At 31.4% G+C, this 18061-nt stretch overlaps 2 protein-coding genes across 2 annotated transcripts; both read left to right on the plus strand.

The window, feature by feature from the left end:
- Positions 1-2844: 2844 nt before the first annotated feature.
- LOC149516338 (abrin-b-like) lies at positions 2845-5335 on the plus strand. The gene has a single exon (XM_089767260.1). It carries the CDS (start codon positions 3140-3142, stop codon positions 4910-4912), a length of 1773 nt encoding a protein of 590 aa, XP_089623386.1. The 5' UTR covers positions 2845-3139; the 3' UTR covers positions 4913-5335.
- Positions 5336-7373: 2038 nt separating this feature from the next.
- Positions 7374-9533, plus strand: LOC111292315 (abrin-b-like). Its single transcript, XM_022884623.2, has one exon. It carries the CDS (start codon positions 7496-7498, stop codon positions 9299-9301), a length of 1806 nt encoding a protein of 601 aa, XP_022740358.2. The 5' UTR covers positions 7374-7495; the 3' UTR covers positions 9302-9533.
- Positions 9534-18061: the final 8528 nt, after the last annotated feature.

Raw genomic sequence — 18061 nt, forward strand, 5'->3', positions numbered from 1 at the left:
GAATAAAAATATGACTTGTTTGATCTTGCTCTCTTGATTCATCAACATTCTTGATGTGTTGGAATGGCTAATATATAGAGAAAATGAGAAGCTAACCGTTGGAGATACTTGGGAGAAGAGAATAGCCATTGAATGCTTGAAAAACTAGTCATTGGACACATCCTAGGCATGATCTGATTGATCCCTTCCATGAGGGGATCGATTGGTTCGTGTTTTGTACCAATTCACACTTGAAAATAGCCTACCCAATCGATCCCTTTCTGTAGGGGATTGATTGGTTTAAAAAGGTGATCAATTGCCTACACAAGATGATTGATCCCTTCTTCATGCACGAGCACAAACTTGTATTTTATAAGAAAAATCAATTGATCCCTTCTCTGAAGGGATTGATCCTGTCCAAGCTGGGTGGTTGTATCCTGTTTTGTACTCTACTCACTAATTTGATCATATCTTGAGTTATATAAATTCAAGTTACAAACTGTTTGAAGATTTAGAAACTAGACTTAAAGGGCTTTCTATCAATATAAAGTCATCACCAAATTCATTGTGTACAAATTATAGTAAATTTTTAAATCTACCCTTTGTACAATTTTTAGATAACTATAGAGTGTTTAGTAAAAATTCAAAATCTTTTCTTAGAAAATTTGGATGTTGATTTTGTTTGATCCATTAGAAAGTAGACTCAAAGAGATTTTTGACCATTTAAAATTCAAATATTAAAACTTTGTGAATTAATACAAAAAAATAAAAAAATTTTAATGTTGAAAAACTTTGTTTTTGTAAAACAACTTTCTTAAGTTAACCTATTTCTCAAAATCAATATTATCAAAATTGTATTAAGTTCAAAATGAATAAGTTCACTTTAAAAACAACACTTAGACTTTCATTTAAGCTCAAATAAAAAAAATGTTTAATGATACTTTTGATTTGAGAAATAAGAAAACATAAAAAAAGTTATGTTTAAACTTTAAAAATCATATTATTTATTTAGTATCAAAATATAAAATTTAAAAACATGTACTAAATAAATCTTTTTCAAAATCTTGATTAAGCATATTTGGCTTAATGTTTTGTCATTTCAAAATAAAGATCAATTCAAGGCTAACAATCCCTTTAATTATTTTAAATCTAAATTGGTTTTTCATTTAAATTTTAAAAGTTTTGGATAATTAAATAAATTTTGAAATTTATTTTTTGATAAAGAGTCTAAAATTTTAAAAACTATATCTTATATATCATTATAAAGAGAAATTTTAACAATTTTCTTAAATGTCAAAAAAAAAAATTATTTACATAAGTATCTACATCAACAAATCTTATCTGGTAACCATATATATTGTAATGTAATATATATATTCGATTGCTTCCCATTTGCCGAATTGATCACATTTGTCCATAGGGCTTAGGATTGGCAGATGGCTGGGTTATAATTATAATGTAAACTATAAACTCAAAAAAGATCTTAAAAATTAAATTCTAGAACTGAGAAAGTATTAAAAATTCCACACAGAAAATTTAGATAGCATGGATTTTACAAAATTAAACCTGGAAAAGAAAACGGGGGTTTAACACTAGCAAGAGTTTAAGTTGAGCTCCCTTTATGATCTAGTTTCATGTTTTTCTCTTTACTTCTGTCTAGTGCTTCTAGGTAATGCCACCATCTATTTTACTGGTTGATGATTGGCTTGACGATTCAATTGCTGAATTATTTAGTTCATGATAATTCCCTACATGCTGCAGGCAATTATTATTCTTTGGTTCTTAAACGAATTGTAACAACTTCGTTGTCCCTTTGGCCATCAATTGGGTGCTCAGTATGAATTCTCGGCCTTGGAATCAATGGAAAGTCTTTGCTGAGATTGATAAGCTTAGAGAAGTTATTGAAGAGGTGGATTTTGTTCATAAGTGTTGTTGTTTTCTCTGTTTTATTTCATGCATGGCTATGTATGCTATTCGGTGGTCTGAACTTGAAAGCCAAGACTGGGAGTTGCAATGTGCGAAATCTTTCCTTTCCTGATAGGACTTAGGAGGAAGCTTATTGTATTTTCTCTTTTCTTCTATTAAATAATATTATTGGCTGAGAAAAAAAAAACTTGCTTATCCCTTAAAAAAAAAAATCGTGCAAGGCACATGGACAGGGCATGGAATTTACAAGATGAAGATTTTTTGTTTGGTTGGTAGGTTGAAAATATTGCAATAAACATGTATAAAACATAGCGATAAATGGGTTACTATCGTATTGTTAAATGTGTCAGGGCCATAAAAAACGGAGCTACTTGCAGGTTAAATAAATTGTTTAATTTCTGTTCTTACAGTCATCGTTCTTATCCTAAAATGCTTTTTCCATTTTGAAATCGTTATTTATATTATCATTGCTCAAGATGATTTCATGCTTTGAAAAGCTCAATAATTTATATATATTTTTTGTAATCTAAATATAAAATAGATAAATTATTTAGTTTTTCATTTTAAAATAAGATATAATAATTTAAAATAAATAATTATAAATCATATATTTAAAATAATTTCAATAAATAAACATTAATAAAATTTAAACTCAAAATTTTTTTATCAAAAAAAATAAACTTTAACTAATTAAATATTTCTGCATCCATTTTATATATTCCATGCTCCATATACTAGAATGATTATCCGACAAGATAAAATTATCTCAATCAAAAGGGCAGATCCATTTTTTATATTATCAATAAGAGCAATTATAACAAGTAACATACTCATATTCTGAAAATACATAAACGAAAAAATTTTCGCTGTCGAACTACCAAAATAGAATGGGCTAAAAAAATCCGAAACCATTTATTGTTAATAATGTACATACTGCATCATAATAAACCTCACTCTAGTCATTACACCAACCGACATTGATCAAGATGATTTCTTGCTTTGGAAAGCTCAATAATTTACATACTGCCAAGGAACATTAATTTATTAAGAACGGCAGACCCCTATCGAGTTAAGTGAAAAGAATCAAAGTTCTATATATTGTTATGAAAGGCCCTCTCCTATTAGAATCACGTACAAAGAAAAGCACTGCAAAAATTTCTTTACTTACTAAAGTCTTTCAAGAAATAATATACTTCCATAAAAATTTTCTAAAGTTTCCTTGTATCAACAAAAAATGAAGGTTTGGGTTTTGTTGGCTGTATGGGTTTGTTGGATATCCATGGTTGAACCACGGTGCTACATCGCTGCGGCAGAAAAAGAATACAAGCTCACGATTAACACGGTGAGATTCACCACTAAGGGTGCCACCAGGAACTCGTATCTGATGTTTATGAAGGATTTATACAATGCATTGACAGATCGTGCAGATAGAAGAGGAGACATACCGGTTTTGCCTCCCAGATCTACGCAGCCGACTGATCCCCAACAATATCTTTATGTGGAGCTCTCAAATGGGTACCAAACCGTCACATTAGCTTTGAATGTCAGTGATGTGTATATCTTGGGTTATCAAGCAGGTGGAAGTGGAAGCTCCTACTTCTTTAGCGATGTTCCCACTGATGCACGTAATGCTCTTTTCCCAAACACTCAGAGAGAGTCTCTTCCATATACTGGCAGATATGGGGCACTTGAAGCTGCTGCAGGAGCGGGTGATAGAAGGGAAATCCCTCTGGGAATTGATGAACTACGCCAACATATTGAGAACATGAATTATCTTCAACCCAGTTCTTCTCGTGGCCCCATCGCTAGAGCCCTTATTGTTTGTATCCAGATGGTTTCAGAAGCTGTGCGATTGAGAAACATCCAGCAAGAAATACTTGCAGTTGCAGAGCCTCGTGCAGATGGAACTTATGGAGTGTTTTATCCAGATGGTTTAGTGATGGAGTATGAAACTAGCTGGGAAGACATCTCCTCTGCCATCCAATCTGCAACAGATGGAATCTTCACAACGGCAGTCCCTTTAGTATATGATGGTCAGGAATTGCTTTTGAGCACTTTGAGTCAAGTGCTTTTCATTATTGCAATAATGCCATTAAGATGCAGAAACACAGGAGCTAATCTGCATCTTTTGCGCATGCCAACATCAATATCATCATATAGGTTTTCTTCTTTGTTTCCTATGGCTATGAGATCCATTGGCCTGGAAGACGAAGGTGACACTTGTGAAAGAGCTTTAGCGCCAACCTCGCATATTACTGGACAAAATGGTCTCTGTGTTGATGTATACGAGGGAAGCTACCATAATGGGAACAAAATAATCTTATGGCAATGTGGACAAAATCAGGCCAATCAATTATGGACGTTGAGAACAGATGATAACACAATTCGATCTGGCGGTAAATGCTTAACCACTTATGGATATAGCTCCGGAAACTATGTGATGATCTATGATTGTGACACCGCTGTGTCTGATGCCACCAAATGGAAAATCTGGAGCGACGGAAGCGTAAGAAATCCCAGATCTGGGCTAGTCTTGACGGGAAGTAAGGATAGCTCAGGCATGATTAATCTGGTCGTAGATAACAACTTTTATGGTTCTAGGCAAGCTTGGCATGCCAGTAATAATACGAAGCCATCAGTGACCACCATAATTGGTTATAATGGTCTGTGCTTGCTGGCAAGTGGAAGTCGGGTGTGGTTGGAAAAATGTGTGAGCAACGATGCTGAACAACAGTGGGCAATATATCCAGACGGAACCATCAGGCCTCAGAAGAATCGTGATGGGTGTCTCAAGTATGCAAATGCAGGTGGGGACTTAGTTACCGTGGCAACATGCGATGGATGGATTGAGGAACGGTGGCGATTTCAGAGTGATGGCACCATTTTGCATGTGGTGACTGAACAGGTGATGGATGTGAAAGATACTAGTGCCACCCTTCCTGAGATTACAGTCAATGATTACAACGATCAACGACCAAGCCAAATTTGGTTTCAGGTGTTACTGTGAAAGTGAAAGCACTACTAGCATATGCATATGCATTGTGTTACGGACCGTGCGCCGACTTAAGTATATTGATGGTAATTCTTACCTAAAATCGCACTATTACTAGGCTTAAACTTTTGGTGGCCCGTGACATATGCATAATCCTTTTTGTATTGAATAAATAAATGCTGGATCTAAGCATTTGTGCTGAAAAAATAAATGTTGAAATAAAAGTTGCAAGTTGCAACCCACTACGAGGAGAAAACAACCAAGCTTCCCTGTTTTATTTTCGTACGGCGCAGCGATGCGCATGCGTGTGTCGAGTAAATCAAGGCATAAGGCTGAACTTCAGCCGTTTCCAACCAAAATGGGACACGCCCACTTACAAATGCATGTTGAATTTTCTTCACAATTCCTACTCATGGCCGAATCGATCATGGGTACATAGGGATTAGGATTAGCAGATGGCTGGGTTATAATTATAATATAAACTGTAAACTAAAAAAACATCTCAAAAAATAAATTCTAGAACTGCTAGAGAGTATTGAAAAATTTACACAGAAAATTTAGATAACATGGATTTTACAAAATTAGACCTGGAAAAGAAAAGTAATTCATTGAACTAGAAAAAATGATATAATATAATTTGTTGTCCTTTACTTTGATTTGATTATTATTATTTATTATGTTTCTTTGGGTCATATAATTTAAATTAAAATTTTATTGGAATTACTAAAAAAAGGTGAAAATTAACCAAAAAAAAAACAATAATCATAATAAAATTATTGTTGAAACGTCCTTAATAATATAAATTTTTAAGAAATTTGTAGTAACATTTTTCAAAAAAATATAAATAATACAATTGGAAGAGACATAAGAATTATTCCAACGCATTAATTAATTCTTAAAAAATCAGTAAAGAGGAATATAGAAAAAAAAAATGAAACATATTAAACAGGGTGAAATATGCAAAAATATTAAAAGGATAATGGTATAAATGACATGGTATAATTTTTTAAAAATTACAAATGACAACTTTTTTCAAGAAAACTTATTAGGTTAGGAGATATTATTAAAATTCCATCAGTGTGTAGGAGATACTTGAAAAGGCATCGATTCAATTGCTGAAATATTTAGTTCATGATAATTCCCTGCATGCTGCAGGCAATTGTTATTCTTTGGTTCTTAAAAGAATTGTAATACTTTCTTGTCTCTTTGGCTATCAATTGGGTGCTCAGTATGAATTCTCGGCCATGGAATCAATGGAAAGTCTTTGCTGAGGTTGATAAGCTTAGAGAAGTTATTGGAGAGGTAGATTTTGTTCATATTTACTGAGAAACCAACTCTTTTACTGATTCCTTGACAAAAATGGGTGTTGTTGTTGTTGTCTTTTCTATTTTATTTCATGCCTGGCCATAAATGCTATTCGATAGTTTGGATTTGAAAGTTAGGATTGGGAGTTGTAATGTGTAAAAGATTTCCTTTCATGTTAGAACTGGTCTCTTTTCTTCTATTAAATAATATTATTATTTGAGAAGGAAAAACCTTTCTTGTCCCTTTCAAAAAAAAAAAAAAAAAGATTAGGGCATGGAATTTACAAGATGAAGACTTTTGGTTTGGTTGGTAGCTTGTAAATATTAGAAATAAACATGTGAAAAACATAATGATAAATGGATTATTATCTCAGGACCCGCAAAAAACCAGCGCTACTTGCCGGTCAAATAATTTGTTTAATTTCTATTCTCAATGTCATCGTTCTTATCCCAAATGGCTTTTTTTTTCCATTTTGAAATCGTTATTATATTAATATTTCATCACCCCAACCCCATCAAACGTTGATCAAGAAGATTTCAATCTTTTCATACCTTGAAAGCTCAATAATTTGAATTTTTCTTTTTTTTTTTCTATTGGGTGAAGTAAAAATGGTGCGGTCCAAAAATAATATTTATTAGTTAGTAACTAATAATGACCAGGCATGATCACCAGAATTTCATGCTTTGAAAGTTCAATAATCTGAGTTTTTTTTTTTTTTTTATTGGGTGAAGTAAAAATGGTATGGTTCAAAAATAATATTTATTAGTTAGTAATTAATAATAATCACGCATGATCATGAGAATTTCACGTTTTGAAAGTTCAATAATTTGAGTTTTTTTTTTTTTTCTATTAGGTGAAGTAAAAATGGTGCGGTCCAAAAATAATATTTATTAGTTAGTAACTAATAATGATGACGCATGATCACGAGGATTTCACGCTTTAAAAGCTTAATAATTTGAGTTTTTTTTTTTATTAATTGAATAAAAATAATGCGGTCTAAAAATAATATTTATTAGTTAGTAACTAACAATGACTAGGTAAAATCACGAGGTTTCTCGCTTTGGAAAGCTCAATAATTATATTCCATACCTGCCAAGGAACTTTAATTTATTAAGAACGGCCGATCCCCATCAAGTAAAGTGAAAAGAATCAAAGTTCTATATATTGTTATAAAAAGGCCCTCTCCTCCCATTAAAATCACATAGAAAGCCAAGCACTGCAAAAATTTCTCTACCTACTAAAGTCTTTCACCAAATAATATATTTCGATAAAAATTTTCTTACACTGTATGAAATGAAAGTTTCCTTGTATCAACAACAAATGAAGGTTTGGGTTGTGTTGGCAGTATGGGTTTGTTGGATATCCATGGTTCAACCACAGTGCTGCATCGCTGCGACAGAAAATGAACACAAGCTCACGGTTTACACGGTGAGATTCACCACTAAGGGTGCCACCAGAAACTCGTATCTGATGTTTATGAAGGATTTATACAATGCATTGACAGATCGTGCAGATAGAAGCGGGGACATACCAGTTTTGCCTCCCAGATCTACGCAGCCTACTGATCCCCAACAATATCTTTATGTGGAGCTCTCAAATGGGTACCAAACCGTCACATTAGCTTTGAATGTCAGTGATGTGTATATCTTGGGTTATCAAGCAGGTGGAAGTGGAAGCTCCTACTTCTTTAGCGATGTTCCCACTGATGCACGTAATGCTCTTTTCCCAAACACTCAGAGAGAGTCTCTTCCATATACTGGCAGATATGGGGCACTTGAAGCTGCTGCAGGAGTGGGTGATAGAAGGGAAATTCCTCTGGGAATTGATGAACTACGCCAACATATTGAGAACATGAATTATCTTCAACCCAGTTCTTCTCGTGGCCCCATCGCTAGAGCCCTTATAGTTTGTATCCAGATGGTTTCAGAAGCTGTGCGATTGAGAAACATCCAGCAAGAAATACTTGCAGTTGCAGAGCCTCGTGCAGATGGAACTTATGGAGTGTTTTATCCAGATGGTTTAGTGACGGAGTATGAAACTAGCTGGGAAGACATCTCCTCTGCCATCCAATCTGCAACAGATGGAATCTTCACAACAGCGGTCCGTTTAGTATATGATGGTCAAGAATTGGTTTTGAGCACCTTGAGACAAGTGCTTTTCATTATTGCAATAATGCCATTAAGATGCAGAAACACAAGAGCAAATCTGCAGCTTTTGGAAATGCCAGCATCAATATCATCATATGAGTTTTCTTCTTTGTTACCTATGGCTATGAGATCCATTGGCCTGGAAGACAACGGTGACACTTGTGAAAGAGCTTTAGCACCAACCTCGAATATTATTGGACAGAATGGTCTGTGTGTTGATGTATACGAGGGAAGCTACCACAATGGGAACAAAATAATCTTATGGCAATGTGGACAAAATCAGGCCAATCAATTATGGACGTTGAGAACAGATGATAACACAATTCGATCTGGTGGAAAATGCTTAACCACTTATGGATACAGCTCCGGAAGCTATGTGATGATCTATGATTGTGACACGGCTGTCTCTGATGCCACCAAATGGAAAATCTGGAGCGACGGAAGCATAAGAAATCCCAGATCTGGGCTAGTCTTGACGGGAAGTAAGGATAGCTCAGGCATGATTAATCTGGTTGTAGATAACATCTTTTTTGGTTCTAGGCAAGTTTGGTATGCCAGTAATAATACGAAGCCATCAGTGACCACCATTGTTGGTTATAATGGTCTGTGCTTGCTAGCAAGTGGAAGTCAGGTGTGGCTGGAGAAATGTGTGCGTAAAGATGCTGAACAACAGTGGGCAATATATCCAGACGAGACCATCAGGCCTCAGAAAAATCGTGATGGGTGTCTCAAATATGCAAATGCAGGTGGGGACTTAGTTACTGTGGGAACGTGCGATGGATGGATTGAGGAACGGTGGCGATTTCGGAGTGATGGCACCATTTTGCATGTGGTGACTGAACAGGTGATGGATGTGAAAGATACCAGTGCCACCCTTCCTGACATTACGATCAATGATTACAGCAATCAACGAGCAAGCCAAATTTGGTTTCAGGTGCCGCTGCGAAAATGAAAGCATTACTAGCATATGCATGCCCTAGCATCTTTAGTTGTATTGAATCAATAAATGCTGAAATAAAAGTAACCCTTATGCCCTTTCACCTTCACTGCAAAGCACCACAAACTACTCCAGGTCTTATCATGATCTACAATTTTATGAATGATCTGTCAATCACAAACTTTGAACCTTATTGTGATCCATACATTTAATATTTAATCTTTCTATTGTAGCCTCTTTATCATAATCTACGCAAATTACGCAAGATATCTTAATAAAGCGTCTGGACCATAACGTGATTCACGCATTAAACACAACTTTTCAATTATGGCATCCGACCGTTAGTGTGTGCATGAGGATTTGACTAAAATATAAGGAAAATGAAAGATTAGGATAAAAATTGAAAGTTGTAATTGGTTAAAGAAATGAAAGAATTTATAAAAATTGATAGAAATAAATTGGAATTGTAAAAAGTTTACTCATTATGGATGGCTAGTTTTAGTCTAATGTAAGGGCGTATCTTAAATTGCTAAATTTTAAAAAGATTGGGTATTAATTTTAAATAAGTAAAAGGTTGGGGTTTAATTTAAAATATGAGCAAAGGTTGTTTTTTTTTATTCAATTTACCTTATTTTAATGAATTTGAGTTTGGTGAAAAGTTGACTGATTTTAAATATAATTAATAGTACTTTAATATCAATGACCACCAAATGTTGTTGGTTGTGACCCTGTAATAAGGTACTCATTAAGCTTCATTAAATGTCTTGTTTACTTCACCTAAATATAAAAAGACTGAATCGACCATCATTAAAGTTTTAGAACTAATTTGCGAAATAGGCACAAATTTATAGCACAAGTAATATAAAATTTGCTACTTATGATTTGATTGTTAGAAAGTTAACAGTTTAATTTACTAATTGAAAGTTCACTTTTTGTGCTTATTTGCCATTATTGAACAAGTGTTCCTGTAGGACTACGACTTGTTTTGAAGAAAATTAGACTTGTTAATGAATTGATGCACACAAATCCATTAATTGTTACGTGTAAACTTACAATTTTCCATAAATAAGCATTCACTCTTCCATCTTCAACCCTTTCTTTATATGGAAAAATTATTGAAAAAATCAGTTTTCCAAATGCTCTTTTAATTAGTAGCTAAACTCTATCAAAACATAGTGAGTTAATTTACTTTAAAATGACAATTGGGCTTTAATTCTATTTTTCTTTGCTTTGTGGGTTCCTCGTTGCTTGTGCGATTCTAGAAAGACCCGTTTTGTTCGGTGAGTCTTTGAAGCTCTAAAGGCACGATAAATTCCCGATCTGTCCAACAACTATCCATTTAAAAAGGGCTTTTTCAGCTTTTTATGCATATATGTTTTGGCCCATTTTTGCTTCACAATCTTCACCCAGCACTAGCTGGAAGGGCCCTAGCTCACTGTGCAATGGCAACGTCCGAAACGCCAAGCGCTGTGCGTTTGCGGTCTTTTGGCATTAATGGGCCTAATCCATTTTCTGTAGTAAGCCAAATATTTTACTGTGACTCAATCCAATATTCGTTTATGTGCAAAGCTTCCCTGTATTATTTTTCGTACGACATGGCACGGCGAGGCGCGGCGGGGTGATGCAATGCATGCACGTTTGTTGAAAACAGGCAAAACAAGCAACCACGAGGAAAACAAGCAAAGCTTCCCTGTATTATATTCGTACGGCATGGCACAGTGCGACGCGGCGATGCAATGTGTGCACTTTTGTCGAATGAAGTAGCAGTCCAGTCGATTGTTGAGCCATTTTGGGAAATGGGGGCTGAACTTCAGTCTTTTCCAGCAAAAGTGGGACATGCCTACTTTGAAGGTTACCACAACGCAAGTTTGCAAACCAACAAAAACATGAAAATCATGAAAATAACTTTGATAGCATGAATATCATCCAATTGTACGGCGTCCATGGAATTGCGTACATGTTTTGAATAACTTTGATAGCAAAAATGAGACACGCCCACTTACAAATGCATGCTGAATTTTCTTCACAATTCCTCCTCATGGCCGAATTGATCACATGGGTTCATAGGGCTTAGGATTGGCAGATGGCTGGGTTATAATTATAATACAAACTATAAACTCAAAAATGATCTTAAAAGTTAAATTCTAGAACTGCTAGAAAGATTTAAAAATTCTACACAGAAAATTTAGGTAACATGGATTTTACAAAATTAAACCTGGAAAAGAAAAAGGGGCTTTAACACTAGCAAGAGTTTAAGTTGAGCCCCCTTTATGATCTAGTTTCATGTTTTTCTCTGTACTTCTGTCTAGTGCTTCTAGGTAATGCCACCATCTATTTTAATGGTTGATGACTGCCTTGAAAAGGCTTCGATTCAATTGTTGAATTATTTAGTTCATGATAATTCCCTACATGCTGCAGGCAATTATTATTCTTTGGTTCTTAAACGAATCGTAACACTTCGTTGTCCCTTTGGCCATCAATTGGGTGCTTAGTATGAATTCTCGGCCTTGGAATCAATGGAAAGTCTTTGCTGAGATTGATAAGCTTAGAGAAGTTATTGGAGAGGTGGATTTTGTTCATAAGTGTCGTTGTTTTCTCTGTTTTATTTCATGCCTGGCTATGAATGCTATTCGGTGGCTTGGACTTGAAAGTCAGGATTCAAAGTTGTAATGTGTGAAAGCTTTCCTTTCTTGTCAGGACTCGGGAGGAAGTTTATTGTATTTTAGTTTCTCTTCTATTAAATAATATTATTGATCGAGAGATAAATGGGTTACTATCTAATTGATAAACTAGTTTGCTATCCGGATTATTTTTATTTTATTTAAATTTAAATAAAAATATAAATTAATATTATAAATACTTATTTATGTTCAAGGTCAATCCAACCGATATTTATTATTGTTATTATTATTTTTATTAGCATTATTATTATTATTTTATTTTTATTAGTATTATATTACTATAGTATATTATATTATATTATCCTTATATTATATTATAGTATATTATATTATTACTACTACTACTATTATTATTATTATTATTATTATTATTATTTTCTTTACTGTTTAATTTGCATTTGAATAAGGAATTGGATCTCCCGAATCAGAAGGATCCAATCGCACATCAAGGATCATAATCCATAATAAAATCAAGTTGCTTTTAATTCAATCCAAATATATTACTAAAATCTAGTATAAAATTATGTTCGACAGAATTCAATATCAAGATTCAAGCTTAGATTAGTTTTATCCAATCCTTAAAATTTCTATTAAGGAGGCCTATAAATTAGATACAATTTGACAGAACAAGACATGATTAATTATTGAAGAAAAAGATTTTATGTTTAAAATTTTGAAAAATTTTCTGAATGCTAGGTTTCTGAGATTTTTGTGTTAAAGTTATGTATTCAAGGTTTTGGTGGTTTAAAAGTGTTTGGATTTTTTGTTTCTGTTTGAGTGTGTGAGTATTGAGATTTTGAATTTTTGGAATCAAGGTTGAGATTATGAAAAAATTTTAAAGAATTTGGAAAAAATCTGAAAAATTATAGGTTTGAGATGAATTTTTGAATTTTTCGATTGAGTTTTCCGATAGACTTTGAATATTTCAATGGGATTCAAGCTACTTTTTTAGAAATCGATGAAATTATCCAGTTTTCAATTGGTTTTTCTAAAAAGAGGTCAGAGCATTTGAGGCTAGAGAGAAAAGAGACTAGGGAGGCTAAAGAGAGAAAAGAGACCAAGGCTACTGAAGAGATAACAAGGGACTTGGCTTTTATAGCATCCCAAAATGATACCTTTTCTGCAAGCTCAGATCCAAGCATAACCCGAACAAGATCCCCATGCCACCCATGATTCAGCCTAACTTGATCGCAAGTTTTTTTTTTTTCTATTTTAATTGTATTTTAATTTTATTTTATTTTATATTTATATTTTTATTTTATTATCAATTTTTTATTTTACTAATTTTTGTTATTTATTTACTTTTGTTAAGTAACTTATTATTTATTATATATTCTACAAAAATTCTTTCTTTTTCTAGGAAAACAATAAAAAATAATTTAAAAAAAAAAATAAAAAAATCTTTTCAATAAATTCATGAATTCTACTAAACTATTAGAAAATTTTCGTAGATTTAAATTTTATAGAATCTACCAAACTATTGAAAAGTTTCATAAATAAATTTTAAAAAATAAAAAAAATAATTTTTATCTTCCAAACTATTAAAGAATTGCTTCATAAATTAAGTCTTAAACTATTGGGATATTTAATGAATTTTCTCAAAAGAATAAAATCTTTATAAATATTTTTAAATAAAATCTCACTAAACTATTGAGAGATTTACCTCAAAGTAAATCCTATCAAATTATTGAAATACTTTACTAATTTTTTTGAATAAAATATAATAATAAATTCGACGACAAAACTTTTTTAGGGTAGGACATTAGTCTCTTGAATACTTCTGAAATGAAAGAATTATCTTAAATTGCTATCAAATTATTGAAGAAATTTTAGGACTAATTTTTAATATTAAATATTTTGTTAAAATTTAAATATATTTAAAGCTTGGATAATTTGAAATCAAACTGGTACTATCCTTTTCATGCACACTGTTGGGGTGCTATAACCTTCTTCAACATAACCATGGTCTTTTGTCTTATCTTCAATGTAGCATAAGTTACATCTATTATTAATTTTCATTTTCCATTATCGTAACCTATCTTTCATTGGAAGCTTATTTAGAATAGTCATTCAGGTTATCAGGTAGCTTAATTCATTAGAAAGATGCCAAACTTCAATCAATTTCAGAAGATGGTTAATGTTTTATGGGAGAAGAATGGTATAATTGAGATCAAGTATGTTGGAGTTGTCTAAATATTCAACTGTGACTCCATCTAACATTTGTATACATACACATTTATTTCACCTTGTATTAAGAGTGAAAAAATAAAATAAATTAAAAATTGATTAGAAATTATAGTATTTGATTTGGTTCGAATTGATTTTTTTTTATTTGGTTCAAATTAGGTTTAGATATTAAATAAATATATTAAGTTTTGGATCAAATTTTGAATTAAAAAATTAAAAATTAATAAACATAAAAGTAAATATTTTTATTAATTTTTATATTTTTTAAATTTTTATAAAATAAAAATAATTATTTTATACCTAAATCTATTTAAATATATTAAAAATTATATTAAAAAATATATAAAAATTTAAAATTTAAAAATAAATAAATCAAAAAAATAAATTTTGAGTCAAATTCATATTAAATTTTATAATTTTATATTTTTTAATCTAAAATATCAAATCGAATTTAATCCAAATGTATCTCACTTATCTTATATTTGATATGCAACCGCCCACGAGAAAAACAAGTAAAGCTTCCCGGTATTATTTTCGTACGTCATGGCTGGGCATGATAAGGTGATGCAATGTGTGCACGTTTGTTGAATGAAGTAGCATTCAGTTGACTATTGAGCCATTTTGGGATATAGGGATCATACTTCAATTTTTCTAACCAAAGTGGGCTAAATGCTCAATTAAGAATATAACGTTTGCGTGATTTTCAATTAAAGATTTGAACTTTAATGTGGTTCAATGTAAGACATAACATTTTTGAATTTGGACAAATAAGGCTTTCTGTTATGACTGATTTACATGCGTAAAAAAAGAGTGAATTACTGTTTTACAATATAATTAATAGTAAAAATAGCCAAAAACTATGTCTTTTCCAGTTTTTCTTCTTAAGCAAACTTTGTTTTCTTGTTCTTTCTAACCAAAGAACAAATACTCATAAATTGGCATTTTTCTCCATTGATTTTATCGCCAATAACCACCATTGGTCTTCGTCCTTCACCAATAGTATAGCTTCTTCATGGTTGAAATCAAAATTTTTGGTTCAACCTTTATTTTATGTTCTTCTCTCTCTAAATCTCTAAAACAAAACCTAACTACTACTCAGAAAATGAAAAGCTCAAGAATCACAGAATCTTATTGTCAGAATTCGACGCCATTCATCATTCATTGTGTTGCTGATCGATCAGCATTTTTTTCTTTTTCTAACTCTATTTTAAAACCTATAAATTCTTAAAAAAATAAAACCCAAAAAAATCCCTTACTGAGAAATTCTCAAAAAGAATCAAACCCATAAGAAATTCTAAAAAAGAATTAAACAAAAAAAAAAACCCTTGCTGAAAAATTCGTAAAAAAAAATCAAATTCAGAAAAAACCCTTGCTAATGAATTCTAGAATCTTGCTGCTACGGTTGCTTCTGTGTATTGGAACCCCCTTATTGGATCAATTGCTTATTTAAGGCTAGTTGCTGATTATTGATCTTGCTAATGAATTTGCTTTATTGATTGCCTAGCAAAAGTTTTTTTCTTAGCCTAAAAAACTTCTCAAAACAATTGATTTACTGTGTATCATTTTTTCCCTTCATAGATTCAAAAACTTTGCCCAAATTTCTTGCTTTTCAATAGCTTTTGATTGTGAATTACTCCTATCCAGCCTTCCTTACTCGATTGTTCTAGGCTAATTGTTGTGTTTAATTTTGCTCTGTGCCTCTTTATTGATCATCAATTCTAACTATGTTCAATTTTTGTATTTTGTTCATTATAGTTAATGGGTTTAACGAAAAACGTTAATAGATAATAGACTTGATGGTGCGTGTAGCTGTAACTTAATCCTTATTTGAATAAATAAAAAAATGTTATATCCTACATTGAATCAAATTAAAACTGAAATCCTTAATTAAGTAACCACTCAAACCTTTAATCTTAAATTGAGCATTTAGCCGTCAAAGTGGGACACGCCTATTTATCAAAAAATAGATTTGATAATCTAAAATACAACACGATGATATAATACTATGATACGATACGAATATGATATAAAAATAATATACGAATGTGACATGACTTAAAATTTTAACAATAATTATATATAAATTTAACAAAATAAAATAAAAATATTTTATATTTTTGTGTCGATACTAATTATGATACGTAATTTTTATATAAAATATGATACAAATATATAAATTTTAATATTTTATATGATACGAATATATAAATTATCATGTGTAAAAAAACAAACTTCTCCAACGCATCATATGATAAATGCGTCATACTTGGTACCTCTAAATGAGGCATCCAGGCAAAAATGACAGACATACTGGCTGGTGAAATAATTTATTCTCTATTCATACTACATCATTCTTATCCTAACGAAGGTCCATTTGAAGGTTACTACAAACCACCATATGTGTGAATATTAGAGTTGACATCGGGTTGGGTTCGGGGTGAGCTTTGCTCGCCCCAAACCCGACTCGACTTTATGTGTTATCAAACTCGAATTCGACTCTACCCGAATTTTTTTTTGTTTTTTCATACCTGAACTCGATCACACCCGAAATTAATAAAATATTATTTTTTAAATATAAATATTTAAAAATATCATTATATAAATATATATAAATAAAAAATTAAATAATTAATTAAAAAATAATTTTTTATATAATATCGAATCAGATCGAGTGTACCTAAACTCGAACTTGACCCGTTCATAATTATTTCATAATCTTATTCGATCCGATCTGATCCAAAACTTACATTTCGAAAAAAAAAATCGATCTCATAAAATCAAATCAAATCAAAAACCATCGAAAATAAATTATATTACCGACCCTAGTAAATTTCACATGAAAATGAAATTAACTTTGACAAGGATAGCATGAATATCATCCAATTGTACGGTGTCCCTGAAATTGCGTACATTACACGGCAAAATAGTGAGCACGATAATTTCATGGTTTGAAAACCCTAAACTTTTTCTATTCAGAATCGCCAAGAATATTATAATTTGATTTTAATTAAATTGATTGATTAAATTAAATTAATTCAATTAATTGATAAGTTATAAAATTAATTTTAATCAATTAATGAAAATAATTTTGAAAGAATTTTGATTTTTAATTAATTTGATTTGAAAATAAAATTAATTAAAATTTTAATTGAAATACAATATAATTTAAATATAAAATAAAAAATATATGAAATTTACCATTTTATTTCATAAGTTGTTAGAATTTTATTATAAAACTTTGATATTTAAATATTTTATTAAATAATTTTATTTAATTTATTTAAAATATGAAAAAATTAAAATTTAATTTAATTTAAATATATTTATTTTTAATTAATAAAAAAATTAACCAAATCGATCGAATTAAATTTTATTGATTAATTTTGAAATTAATAAATTCAATTCAATTAATAAAAATAATATAATATAATTCAATTAATTTAATTTTAAATAATTTAATTCAAAAATAATCAAATCCACCAAATAAACACCTTTAAAATTGGTTATTGTAACATCTTCCAAACCTGTCATGCACCAAAAAACGGTTCTGCAACTGTGCGGTCTAATGAGTTTTTAACCCTTGGATCAAATTCAGAAGCAGGTGTGACAAATGTAGTAGCCACGAATGAGGTATTGGTTTTGTCATTTTTCTTTTGAGCTTCACGGTTACAATTACATTACAATTACATTCAACAGAAGTAGCTTTTAGATCCAACGATGAAGAACAGAGCCACAAAATCATTCGGTGTCTGTGAGAGGACCTCACAGGACTGCACCATAATAAACCTCACTCTAGACAACACCCCAAGAATCATTGATTACGATGATTTCCTGGTTTGAAAGCTCAATAATTGGATTTTTTTTCTACTGGGTGAATAACAAAATGGTGCGGTCCAGTAAGAATATT

The sequence above is a fragment of the Durio zibethinus genome, chromosome 10, assembly GCF_047325235.1.
Source record: "Durio zibethinus cultivar Kanyao isolate XHJ-2024 chromosome 10, ASM4732523v1, whole genome shotgun sequence".
NCBI classification, from domain to species: Eukaryota; Viridiplantae; Streptophyta; class Magnoliopsida; order Malvales; family Malvaceae; genus Durio; species Durio zibethinus.

Excerpts from the sequence above, each read along its gene's own strand:
- LOC149516338 (XM_089767260.1), top strand. The coding sequence starts at position 3,140 with ATGAAGGTTTGGGTTTTGTTGGCTGTATGGGTTTGTTGGATATCCATG.
- LOC111292315 (XM_022884623.2), top strand. The coding sequence starts at position 7,496 with ATGAAAGTTTCCTTGTATCAACAACAAATGAAGGTTTGGGTTGTGTTG.